The 11263-nt window shown below is 39.9% G+C and overlaps 1 protein-coding gene across 1 annotated transcript; it reads right to left on the bottom strand.

Moving 5' to 3' along the window:
• Nucleotides 1-1073: 1073 nt before the first annotated feature.
• On the bottom strand, nucleotides 1074-5837 carry stc2a (stanniocalcin 2a). The gene is made up of 4 exons (XM_053488401.1): nucleotides 5534-5837; nucleotides 2920-3062; nucleotides 2347-2558; nucleotides 1074-1797 (listed from the first exon to the last, which is right to left on the bottom strand). The coding sequence occupies exons 1-4, from the start codon at nucleotides 5676-5678 to the stop codon at nucleotides 1464-1466; spliced, it is 834 nt and encodes a 277-aa protein (XP_053344376.1). The 5' UTR covers nucleotides 5679-5837; the 3' UTR covers nucleotides 1074-1463.
• Nucleotides 5838-11263: the final 5426 nt, after the last annotated feature.

Consider the following 11263-nt stretch of genomic DNA (forward strand, 5'->3'; position numbering starts at 1 on the left):
ACTAGAAAACTAAACATCAGAACCATACATTTGTATGTTTAAACTGTTTAATCTGCAATGTTCCTGTATATTCATGCTTCCCAACTCCAAAATGTAAATTGACGCATCAACAACTAATGGTCCTTTTTTAATTATTATCAAGATTGTCCACAGTGCCTGACAGAGGCTTGTTAATGAAAGCCCTTTTATATGACATAATTCATTTCAAAACTTGGTTTAATCTGGAAATCTAACAATAAAAGCTTCACAACTTTTATCTGTATGCAGCACAGTGGGCGAATGGCGATAGATTGCGCCAACAAAAATTACAGCCAAATTATGCAGTTAAATGGTTAAATGGTACACTATGTGGCTCTGTTATACTTATGAAACCCTTCTACAGTCAGGGCTGAAGGGAATTCTCCTATGGCTCAAGCTAAAGTGGTATTTTCAACGGTAGTATGCATAATAGCTTTCGCTTCTTGTGTAGACTTAACCTAGTTTCTAGGTCTTACGCCAGTTTATTATGGCTCCAACCGCTGCCTCTCTTCAGTGGAGGGAGCGCGAGGACTGCTATTTTTTTCAACTTGGAACCAGTAGAGTTGTCTGAAGGGTTGGCTCGAATGCAAGCAGCCTGGCTTTCCATGACACACTCTCTGAGCTGCTGCTGTTTTTGTGTCAGACTAATGTGTTTGGGGTAAATCCCAAATAGTGCATAAGTGACACACAAATGAGATAATCATAGACACTTCATCATTCTGGAACTGGTGAGTGACTGCGTTTTCTTTATGTTAGCAACGACTGTGTGCGTGTGTGTGTGTGTGTGTGTGTGTGTGTGTGTGCACGCGCATCAAAATTGAAACATTCATAGAATAGTATTCACGGTGCAAGATTAGGGCTTTTTACGTACATTTTTTTTTAAAGCCAATAATAAGTTCTTCTTATTTTATGTGCCACACTTGGAATCTACTGTACAATTTATATATTTAATTAACAAGTATTCCAAATTACAATACACGTGAAATTCCAAACTTAAAAAAAAAACAAAAAACAAAATATGTTACATATCTACAGTTTGATTGTAGTACATGAAATAATGTAAACTAATACAACAAGGATTTATTTATTATGTGTACTATATTACATATAGTACCTCTGTACTGCATACAATGGCTATATTTATACAGGTTTGTGTAATTATAGATATACATGTATTTATATGTACACTTTATATTTCAACATTGCATAACAAATAAAATAAATAACTTACAAGGGGTATGTTTATGAAATAGAAATGCTATGTTAGAGTCATGTGACAAGAACAAAAGAACCTATGATTTGCAGTATCAAAAAAATGAGCTACATCACAATACCCTGCAAAAGTAAACAAACAGTCTGGGAGATCTGGAATGACCGCTGGAAGGGAAAAGGACAAGAGGAGAGCTTCACTGGGCCTATTACTCAGTCTGTGCTTGTGGGGGTCTTCACCTCCGGATGTCGGTGTTCTCAGGGTCCTCCTGCTCAGCCATTGTGGCATCAAGGCTTGCACGTCGTGTACCATGGCCACGACTTCTTGGATGGACACTTGAACCCCCTTTGCCAGTTTTGTCTTTGTCTGCTTGACGTGGACCTTTAGGGTGCTCATGCTGGCTTGCGTGGCGCTCCTGGTTGGCAAGGGGTGGTGGTGATGAACAGAAGCTTAGGCTGTGACAGAGAGCACCCCAGTTTTGCTCGCATTGTATCCGTACACTTCTGCTAATGGCCTCCTTCACTTCTTCACCACAGGCTAGTAAGATGTTCACCAGTTCAACATACGGCCTAAATAAAAGAGAAAAACATTGTGCCTTTAGGACCATGTTGCAAAATACAACTCCGAATAGTGCATCTTTTGAACCACATGGAATTCTGGGATTTCTAGCATAAAACGCCAGCAAAATGAAGCGAGAAAAGCACTGGAAGGTTGTGTCACTGCACCTATGACAGCATGGACCTTCCATGAGACTCAACAAAGAACCATTTAACACTCTTCTGACTTAAGCCCTCCCATTATGCAAGCCTATACACAAACATGAGGTGGAAAACAGATTTGCCCAAAAAATAAATTTAGCTTTTATCCAGTTATATTTAGATGCTGCATTTTAAAAATCTTGAGAAAAAAAATCTTTTCAAACATAAAGCAAGCATGTAAGTTAAGACACTCCACAGTCTTTTTCTTATGCAAATGTAAGTGCACAGAAGTGTCACATGTAATAGAAAGTGGCTTTGTTGGTTTGCTTGGCAGGTTCACTAAGCAGCACTCCATGTAAAGGAAGGAACATGCAGGGAACTGGGTGAAAGACTGGCCTGTAACTGTGCGTGAGCACTCACCCTTTTGGGAGCAAGTCCTGGAAGTGGATCATCTCCACAATGACATTAACGTTGTCCTTAGCCGCAGCACACAAATTGTGCTTTGTGTAGCATTCCCGCTGGAGCTGGAACACCATGTCCTTTATGGCCAGACACTTTCGACTGATGCAGCTGAATTTATGCCTCAGGCCATGGGCCATGCATTTCAGTGCATCTTTGATGAAAGACTTTCCCTGAAAAGACACAAAGATTAGATTTTCTCCTGTTGCTTAAGGGTACTCGCTGTACCTCTTGCACAAGATACAACTTTTGTCACACTTGCCAGCATTGCAATACACACAGAATTCTCAATCAGAGGGCCCCTGTGCATCTGCTGGGATAACATGAACCTATGCAATTCCTACAATGTGAATTAAGAGCTCAATTATGTTTCAACACAAAGTTTCAGGCTGTGTCTTGGGGGCAAAAGTTTTTTTCTACAAATCCACCTGTGGCTTGTGAAACCAGAGCCGAGGCTAAGACCATCTGACAATGGAGATATGACTTCTGTGAGAGAGCAGAGTAGCACTCAGGGTCCAAGAGACATTTCATTACCTGGGAGTCAAACTTCCCGGCATTATGCAAGAAAGTCAGGCATATTTCCTGCAGTCCCCGGATTTCACACGAGTTGTTCTCGAAGCACTCGAACACGCCGCAGCCAACATCTCCAGCATTCACCAGACAGTGTTGAATCTCAGCTGAGACAGAGCGAGAATGTGATTTGTCACTATAGTAAAAAGCAGATATTTGAATCCAATGTTAAAATTCCTTTGAGTTTATACCCCGAATGCACTTTCAGGCAAATTTTTATTCCAACCTTTCTTTTTATGCAAGATTACTACTTGCCAAAGGACTTTGACGATTTTAAAGAGAATTAAAGCTAAACGATGCATGAGTACATATAAAGATATAACCTTTCACCTCATACACTTGGAAGCAGATCACTTAGTGCCTATTTTAGGCTTTGTTTCTCAACTGAAAATGCAAGAACTGTACTTAGTGGACGGATTTAGCACAGAGAGAGAGAGAGAGAGGCAGAGCTCAGCTGAGGTAATTAAGGTATGCTATTAAAGTCAAACTGGGAGGCATCTGGCAGTGAGTGCAGTGAGTGGTGGAAAAGCAAGATTAACTGTATGGGGGGCAGGATGAAATTATGTTGATTTTACATTAGGGAAAAATAATAAAATGCAGAAGAAACTCTGTGATACAGGAAGCTAGCGAACGAAAAGATAGCTTTGATGTAAAAGTGTGACAGTGACTGACTGTTTCATACTGTAGTAAAACGCAACTGCCTTTCCATCTCCTGTCCAAAAGCTTTAGGAATGCTTGCATACTGCAGAAATTTTCTGAAGTACAAAGATAGATGAGCTCACATGATAGTATTCTGTTATGCAATATGAAATAATTCACCCAGTAAACAAGTGGCTTGCAAACAGGCTGAAACTGATTCACTGACAATGAGACAATGCTTATACACTTCTTTTTGAAAGCTTACAGCTCAAGTAAAGAAAAAGGTTTCACTTGGCACCCTGGAATGTACTTTGGTCTGTCACTCTGGGAAGATTTTGAAAAGATCCTGTAAACTAAAACCCTGATCGTTTTTTTTTTTTTTTTGGTCAAAAAAGATTGCAAACAGAGCTAATTTAAAATCCTACAACCATTGACCAATCATGGAATCCTTAAGGGCCTCTTAAGGAATAAGGCAGTCTTCACTTATCATGTTTTAGTAATTTTGTTATTTCTGCTAGGATGAGAAATCTTAATGCAAAATGACATTCTTCTACAAGAAATAAATGCAGGGGGGGGGGGTGGAAAAAGTGAGGTTTTATGGTATAAATGCTTGTCACATGGGTGATATCCTCAAGGGTGTATCTTTTATATATCTCGTGGTTCAAATAATTTAGGTACGCAATTAAACCTGAAAGAAAATATGCTTTTAAAGACGTGACATCGTAAAATATTCCTATTTAGGAAAGGTTCTAGGAAGAATTCTACAGAAGAAATATTAGAACGTTAAGACTGTTAAGCATCCAAAAAACCTATGTATGTAAAATCTGTGTCATAAATTGTGCACAAAATTGTTTAGTACATCTAGCTGCATAATAATAATTATTATTATAATAGTGACAATGATTTGGTAGTGGCTACAGGCTTCTTCTTTAAGATCGGAAGTGTACATGCATTCTTTTGCACTGAGGAGGCTTTAGTCGTGCATTTTTAGCGCGCGCGCGCCCTGTCCGTGATGAGGATCGGCGCGCGCCGAAGAAAAGTGAGACTCTCGGTCGCTCCGCGCTGCTTGTGTTGGCGCGCGCGGGGGAATGCGCTCGGAGCGCGCGAGCCTGCCGCAGCTTTGCATCGGGTTTCAGGAGACGATCAAGATAGGGACTCTGCTCCTACCTAAATACACACATACTAACATACCTACACAGTACACGGCTGCTGTAAATCACCTCATGCACTGTGTATTTCTAACCAACGCCATAAGCCTCTTATCAGATTCATGTCCAACAGTGCTGTAGAGTGCTCTGCGAAGAAGTTATGCAAATCAGTCTATCTAACACGAGAAAGTCTTAGCGCGTGTAACGTAAGGGGTCATTGCATCACTCATGCAGCTCCAGGAAAGTTGCGCGGACGAAATCCGACTTCGTTTCATTGATCAGCCAAGAGATTGTTGCGCTTGGCATCTAACGCTTAGTAATTCCTAGAATGCGGCAGCCTCGATCTTTTGCAGAACACAAACCCTAGTACGTGGAAAAACGAAAGACACACTCCAATAAACACGATTAAAGAGCGCGCGTATGCATTACCTCTCCTTCGCCTACCTTGCGCCGCGCTATTAATAGTTTACGAAGCTATCGGATTTCCGCATCTCCGTGTATTTACAACGTGATAGTCTTTCCTCGAGATCAGAAAACGCAGCGTGGCCATTTTCCGATCAATTAACCTGTTTTCTACAGATATGGCACGTCATGGAAAGCGGAAAAAGGAACCGTGTATAATGCACATGCATATAATCTGTATATGCAGCTGTACTAGGAGCGCAGGCTCATTGCACTTTTGCGCAAAAAAAAAAAAAAAAATAGAAATCCAGATAATAATTCTTATTCATAATTTATTGTAATAATCTGGACTCCTGGTTGGTCCGTAAATGTGTCCTATCGTGTCTTACCTGTATTGTGTAAAGAGAGTCGTCCTTTCTGGTTTGCGCTTGCCGCTTTTTCCGGGTGACTTTCATGAGCGTCGGTAGTGTCTGTTTCCTCCGTCAAGGCGATCACCGAGAAAACCAGCAGCGCCACGGTGAATCTGGCCAACATTTTATTTTTTTCCCCCGGGAGACACCTTGGGTAATCGAGTTTCTCAGAGACACGGAGTGTTTTTCAATGCTGGCGTGTCTTTGCCGGGAATGAGCACGCTGAAACGGGATGGATGCTGCCTATATCTCCGGCGGCCCGGCCTGTCAGTGCTGATGAATCGGTCGAGCAGGTGTTGTCACGTCGCCGCGGCGCAGCGACCAATCAGAACAGCCGACAACCACGGCCAAGTCTTGGAAGGGGGGGTGGGGGTGGCATGTGTGTGTGTGTGTTTTGTGTGTGTGTGTGTGTGTGTGAGAGAGAGAGAGAGAGAGAGAGAGAGACTAGGTGGTGGTGGTGTTGCGGCGTGGGGGTGGGGGGTGGGGGGGTATGGGGGTGGATGGATAGCTGCCCTAGGGGGTGTGTCCCTGGCCAAAGTTGCCCCAGCGCGCCATAACAAACTAAAGTCGACTCGTGAAGTGTGTGCACGAGGGGGTGCTTGAGGAATGTGCCTAAAGTTAAACATTTTCATTTCATGATTTATAATATAGATACAGTGCATTATTCGATATCAAAGGGTACTTTTCATTGTTACAATAATCATGGTTAGTTTTATACACCTTTAAATCCTCTACATGAGAATTTTTTTCTGATTAATATATTTTTTATCATATACAAAATAAAACATTTCAGCCCCATTTATGGCTTGGAATCATACCATCCACAAACACATCATTTACAGCGTTCATCTGAACTCACATTACACCAAGCTCCATTTCGGAGCAAGGGCATTTAAATGTGTTGTTACTTTTGTTTTGTTGTTTACTATATATTGCACAATCACAAAAAAAAAAATCCACACCCATAAAATAATTTAGTCAACTGACAAGACATTTCTAAACTACTTAAGCCACATAATCCTACCCTATAATAATGCATGCGCGGAAGGAAAGTGTCATTTAGGCTATATTTTGGATGCTGGGTTACACATGGTGAAGTGTCATGATTGCCAGGAAGAATGAGTGCACGCACATGGAAATGAACAGAAGGTGACATTTTACACTTCGTCGCTATGAAAAAGTCACTAATCAACAGACTTAATCATCTTCTGCCTCTATTGTGTCACTGTGGCCAGTGTGTGCCAAGTTCACACAGTGGAGAAAAAGAGGGCAACTTTGCTAATGGCTGGCAGGGATTGCATCATTCAAAACCACCCCCACCCCCAAGGCAGCTGCTCCATTCACACACACATATACAAAAGCCATGTGAACGTGCAGCACTGACTGACTGACTCACACACACAAACGCGCGCGCACGCACGCACACGCACGCACGCACATACACACACGCACGCACGTCAAATAGTCTGACGAGTTCTGCCAACAAAATATGGCACACCACACAGTCTCCTAGACTATTTAGTCTCGATATCTCTTCTATTTTAAACAATTAAGCTGTTAATACCCTGCACTGTAAGTGTATTCAAATTGTTTGTAAGAAGCTATGTAATGCTTCATCAATCTGTTTTAAAAGATATTGACATTTAATAATCTTTAGAAATAATTACTGTCCGCTTCAATTAACTTTCAAATGCATACCCTACCAATCCAACTAGACCATACTTAATCTTGTCCAGGTAAAGTATCACCTTCAGTAGTAATGAAGACTACGGTCGACTATAAAGGTAAAGGTTTATTACTGTATCTTCCCAGGTAAAAGATATAGATACAAAAATATAGATACAAACACCATAAAAAGCATAAAAGGTACCCTTTAACTCTTGATTTTTAGAGTGTGTGCAATGTAACATTTTACCTTCATATCAGTGTAAGATAGCTGTGTGTAAGAATATGCATAGATTAAAGGTTAATTACATTTGTGGATATAAATTGTTCATGTTTTCCCCTAATAACAGGAAAACAGACACACCTTTTAAACAATTCTGTAATCTATCTATCTATCTCTCTATCTCTCTCTCTCTCTCTCTCTCTCTCTCTCTCTATATATATATATATATATATATATATATATATATATATATATATATATATATACTGTATATACTGTATATAGAGAATGCGTTAGTTGGTCCTAAATGAGACGAAAGTGAAGCACCCACATTTACCTGTAATAAGAAACATAATAATAATAATAATACTCTGCCTGGTAGGCTATTTATTTCACCAAAAACACAAGCATCACTATTTGCCTACTGCTTTCCAGGTAATGTTTCACAGCTTGAAGAGAGCTGGAACTAAATTCGCGCACTAAAATCTGCACTAACCCTGCCAGTGTTTATTCAAGACCAGCTGGACTTAAATGAATATAAGTGCTCGATTGTGTCTTGCTTGCTGGTGGCTGTTCAAATGCCGGTTAATATAGTCAGATGCAGAGGTTTTAGAAGAGAGTGCAGTGGCTACTATGGCTGTTTTTTTGCACACTAGAATGCTGTATGGGAAGACGTCCTCCACTGGTATTCTACTGTTTTCCTGCATCTCTCTCTCCCTCTCTCAGCGCGGAGTGTGACTGAATGACCGCGTGTCACAAGCTCCACCCACTTCCCCGGACACACCCTCGGCCTCGACCAATCAGAGCCAACCGCTCAGACCCCCATCCCTGTAATGGCGCGCCACCACAGGCTGCGCGCATGCACAGGCACACACACCGGGGTGATGGTATTCTTGCGTGAATAAAACCAGTAAATCAGAGACCGTGGAATATAACAGATGATTATTATTTCCACGTTTTGTGCTTCATTCAGCACTGGTTTCTCGCTAAAAAAAAGAAATACTTCAATATTTTTTACTTTATGAATACTGTTGTTTATAGGGAATCTTATGCAGAAAGGCATTTACAGTAAGCTATGTAGTCGGTTATAAGGTCGATTACTTCATAATTATATATATATATATATATATATATATATATTATGGCACATATCTAACGGGAGTCATCGACTGATAATGTGCTGGGTCTGGTTTCAGGCCCTCGGCCCTCATCCTAATCTGTTTTCGTTTCATTAAAAAGAAAAAAGTGCCTCTAAAATTCCCTACAAATAATCACATTTATTTTACAAGGGATGATACATTTAAAATGTAATTTTTATAAATAATATGTGATCATATTTAATGAACTTTAAGACACCATAGAAATTCAGGTTAACACATAACATTATGCAAAACATATTTGATAAAAAAAGCCATATATTTAATATAAAAAAGAAAATGAATGGATGTCTAAAAAAACAAATAAAAACATCATGCATTACATTACCTTACTCACTCATCTTCTATACCGCTTTATCCTGTATTCAGGGTCGCAGGAACCTGAAGCCTATTTTAGGAGGCTTAGGGCATGAGGCAGGGTACACCCTGGACAGGGTATCAATTCATCGCAGGGCACACACACATACACACCCATTCACACACTACAGGCAATTTGGGGACACCAATTAGCCTAACCTGCATATCTTTGGACTGTGGCAGAAACCCACCAAGCACCGGAAGAACTTGCAAACTCCATGCACACAAAGGCAGGAATCGAGCCTGGCCAGGATCGAACCCGGACCCTGGAGGTGCAAGGCGACAGTGCTAACCTCTACACCACTGTGTCACCTTTTTTTTAAGATGATAAAATATTTTCACATACTACTTGGGAAACACAACTGTTAAAAGTTCAGTTGAGGAGTAAAACTATGTCCCCTGCATGTAAAAATAAGTAGCAATCATAAGTAAAAAAAAATAAAAAATTACATGTAGAAAAAAATATATGTTCAACATGCAAAGAAAAAAAATTTGTAAAAACTGACAAGATCATTATAAAATTATTGTGCATGGTTTCTTTAAAATGTTCTCTGGAATAAGTTTATAATAACAAATAAAAAAAACTTACTTTAGGTCAAATTATCTTTGACATTATTTATCTGTTGATGAGAAATACAACCTCTGGACAGAACCCTGAAGAGTTATACCATTTTTGTCTTAATAAATCAAGGGCATCTGTCATCCAACCTCTTACTTTGATTGCCCTTTGGATAAAGTGAGTAGCTGAGATCATGCCATTATTTTTGCATCGGTTTGGGCAAAGAGACGGGACAAAGGCTCAGTCTGACATAATAATCCCACACAATGAGCCTGAAAGTAGGAGAAGTGGTCTTCATCGTGGTTGGCACATAGTGTCATAGCCAGATAAGCAAAGATGGCAGAAATGTGTGTGCATCTGTGTGTTTATGTGTTTTTATACTGTATGTGTGTGCGTGTGTTTTTGTGTGGTGGGGGCCCTGGCTTTCATTTTCAGCATTTATTATGTAACCAAAGCCTTTTCTGGGTTATGCTGCATTTCATTAGACCCAGTGATGCTATATTGCTATATTTATCGATGTGAAGGACAAAAGAAAAACAAAAAACTATCAATCAGCCCCAGTGTAACATATTCACTGCTCATTAAACATGAATGGTGTATTGTGGTGGACTAAGGGTCTCAGCAGATCATTAAACCCCCTTTTTTTCCTGTTTACTTTTTGTTAACTAATAGGTGCCCTGTTACCCGCAACCAGTGATGAAGTAGGCTCAAATAGAATGAGGCTGACGTCTTTTTTTTTTTATTTCCTCGCATGTTCTAATCATCTTCACAGACATAAGTGAAGTAAAAACACTATGTGGCGACGATACACAAACCAGTACAATTACTAAAGGTCCTATTTGGCTATTTATGTACAAGATGTGATGTGAGCCTTCACTGTTATCATTATGCACTATGTGGTCCATGGCACATTAAGAGGACTATTACAGTACATGATGTGAGAAACCTGGAGATCTAGCATGCATAGCCGTCAGCTCTTTTCCGCTGACAAGACGCCTGTGTCTATTCTTGAAATTTTAGCATTTTTCCACCACCAAAGACATGCCTCAATTCTAGCACCAAAATAGTGCTGGCCTGGGAACAAGAACCAATGACATCAGGGGTTTGAGGGCTATTAACTTGAGACATGAATGGTGTGGGAGGCTTTGGTGATCATTGTTGAAAAAATTAGCAACATGCAATATGTGGGTCAACAACCCTTCTGTTGACCTTGACAACGATGTAAACTTGAACTTAATTCTAAGTATACATGGCTAAAAGTAAAAAATAAACAAACAAATAAACAAACCAACAAATTAATAAAACACTCAGGGGCAGGCTGTAAGCGGAGTGATGTCATGTTGCCCAACATAAAGCAGAGTTATTTTTATCTGTTTATTTTAAAATAACAGCATGACCACTGACTTTCTATTCATTAAAAGGCATTTTTTGTTCATCTTAACTATGTTGCATTCTGATAACGTTTACCAAAACGTTTATTCTTCTTAATAAGAAGTCTTATTCTTCTAATTGTTGACAGCAAACTGCCAACAATATTTACTGAAAAATGACACATAGTACATTTCAGTGTTTAAAGTTATATTTGATGTAAAACATTCAAAACACTAGTTAGGTCTTTTTACTTTATTACAGCTTTGAGGAGCATTCATGTCAAACCAGGACTTTGATGAAAGCGCAGTACAGTGATGAGATTCTTAGTACAGTCCTGACCTCACTCCCAGCCATCTCCACATGTTTGGGCCATTAAA

The sequence above is a fragment of the Clarias gariepinus genome, chromosome 2 (genome assembly GCF_024256425.1).
Source record: "Clarias gariepinus isolate MV-2021 ecotype Netherlands chromosome 2, CGAR_prim_01v2, whole genome shotgun sequence".
In the NCBI taxonomy this organism is placed as follows: Eukaryota; Metazoa; Chordata; class Actinopteri; order Siluriformes; family Clariidae; genus Clarias; species Clarias gariepinus.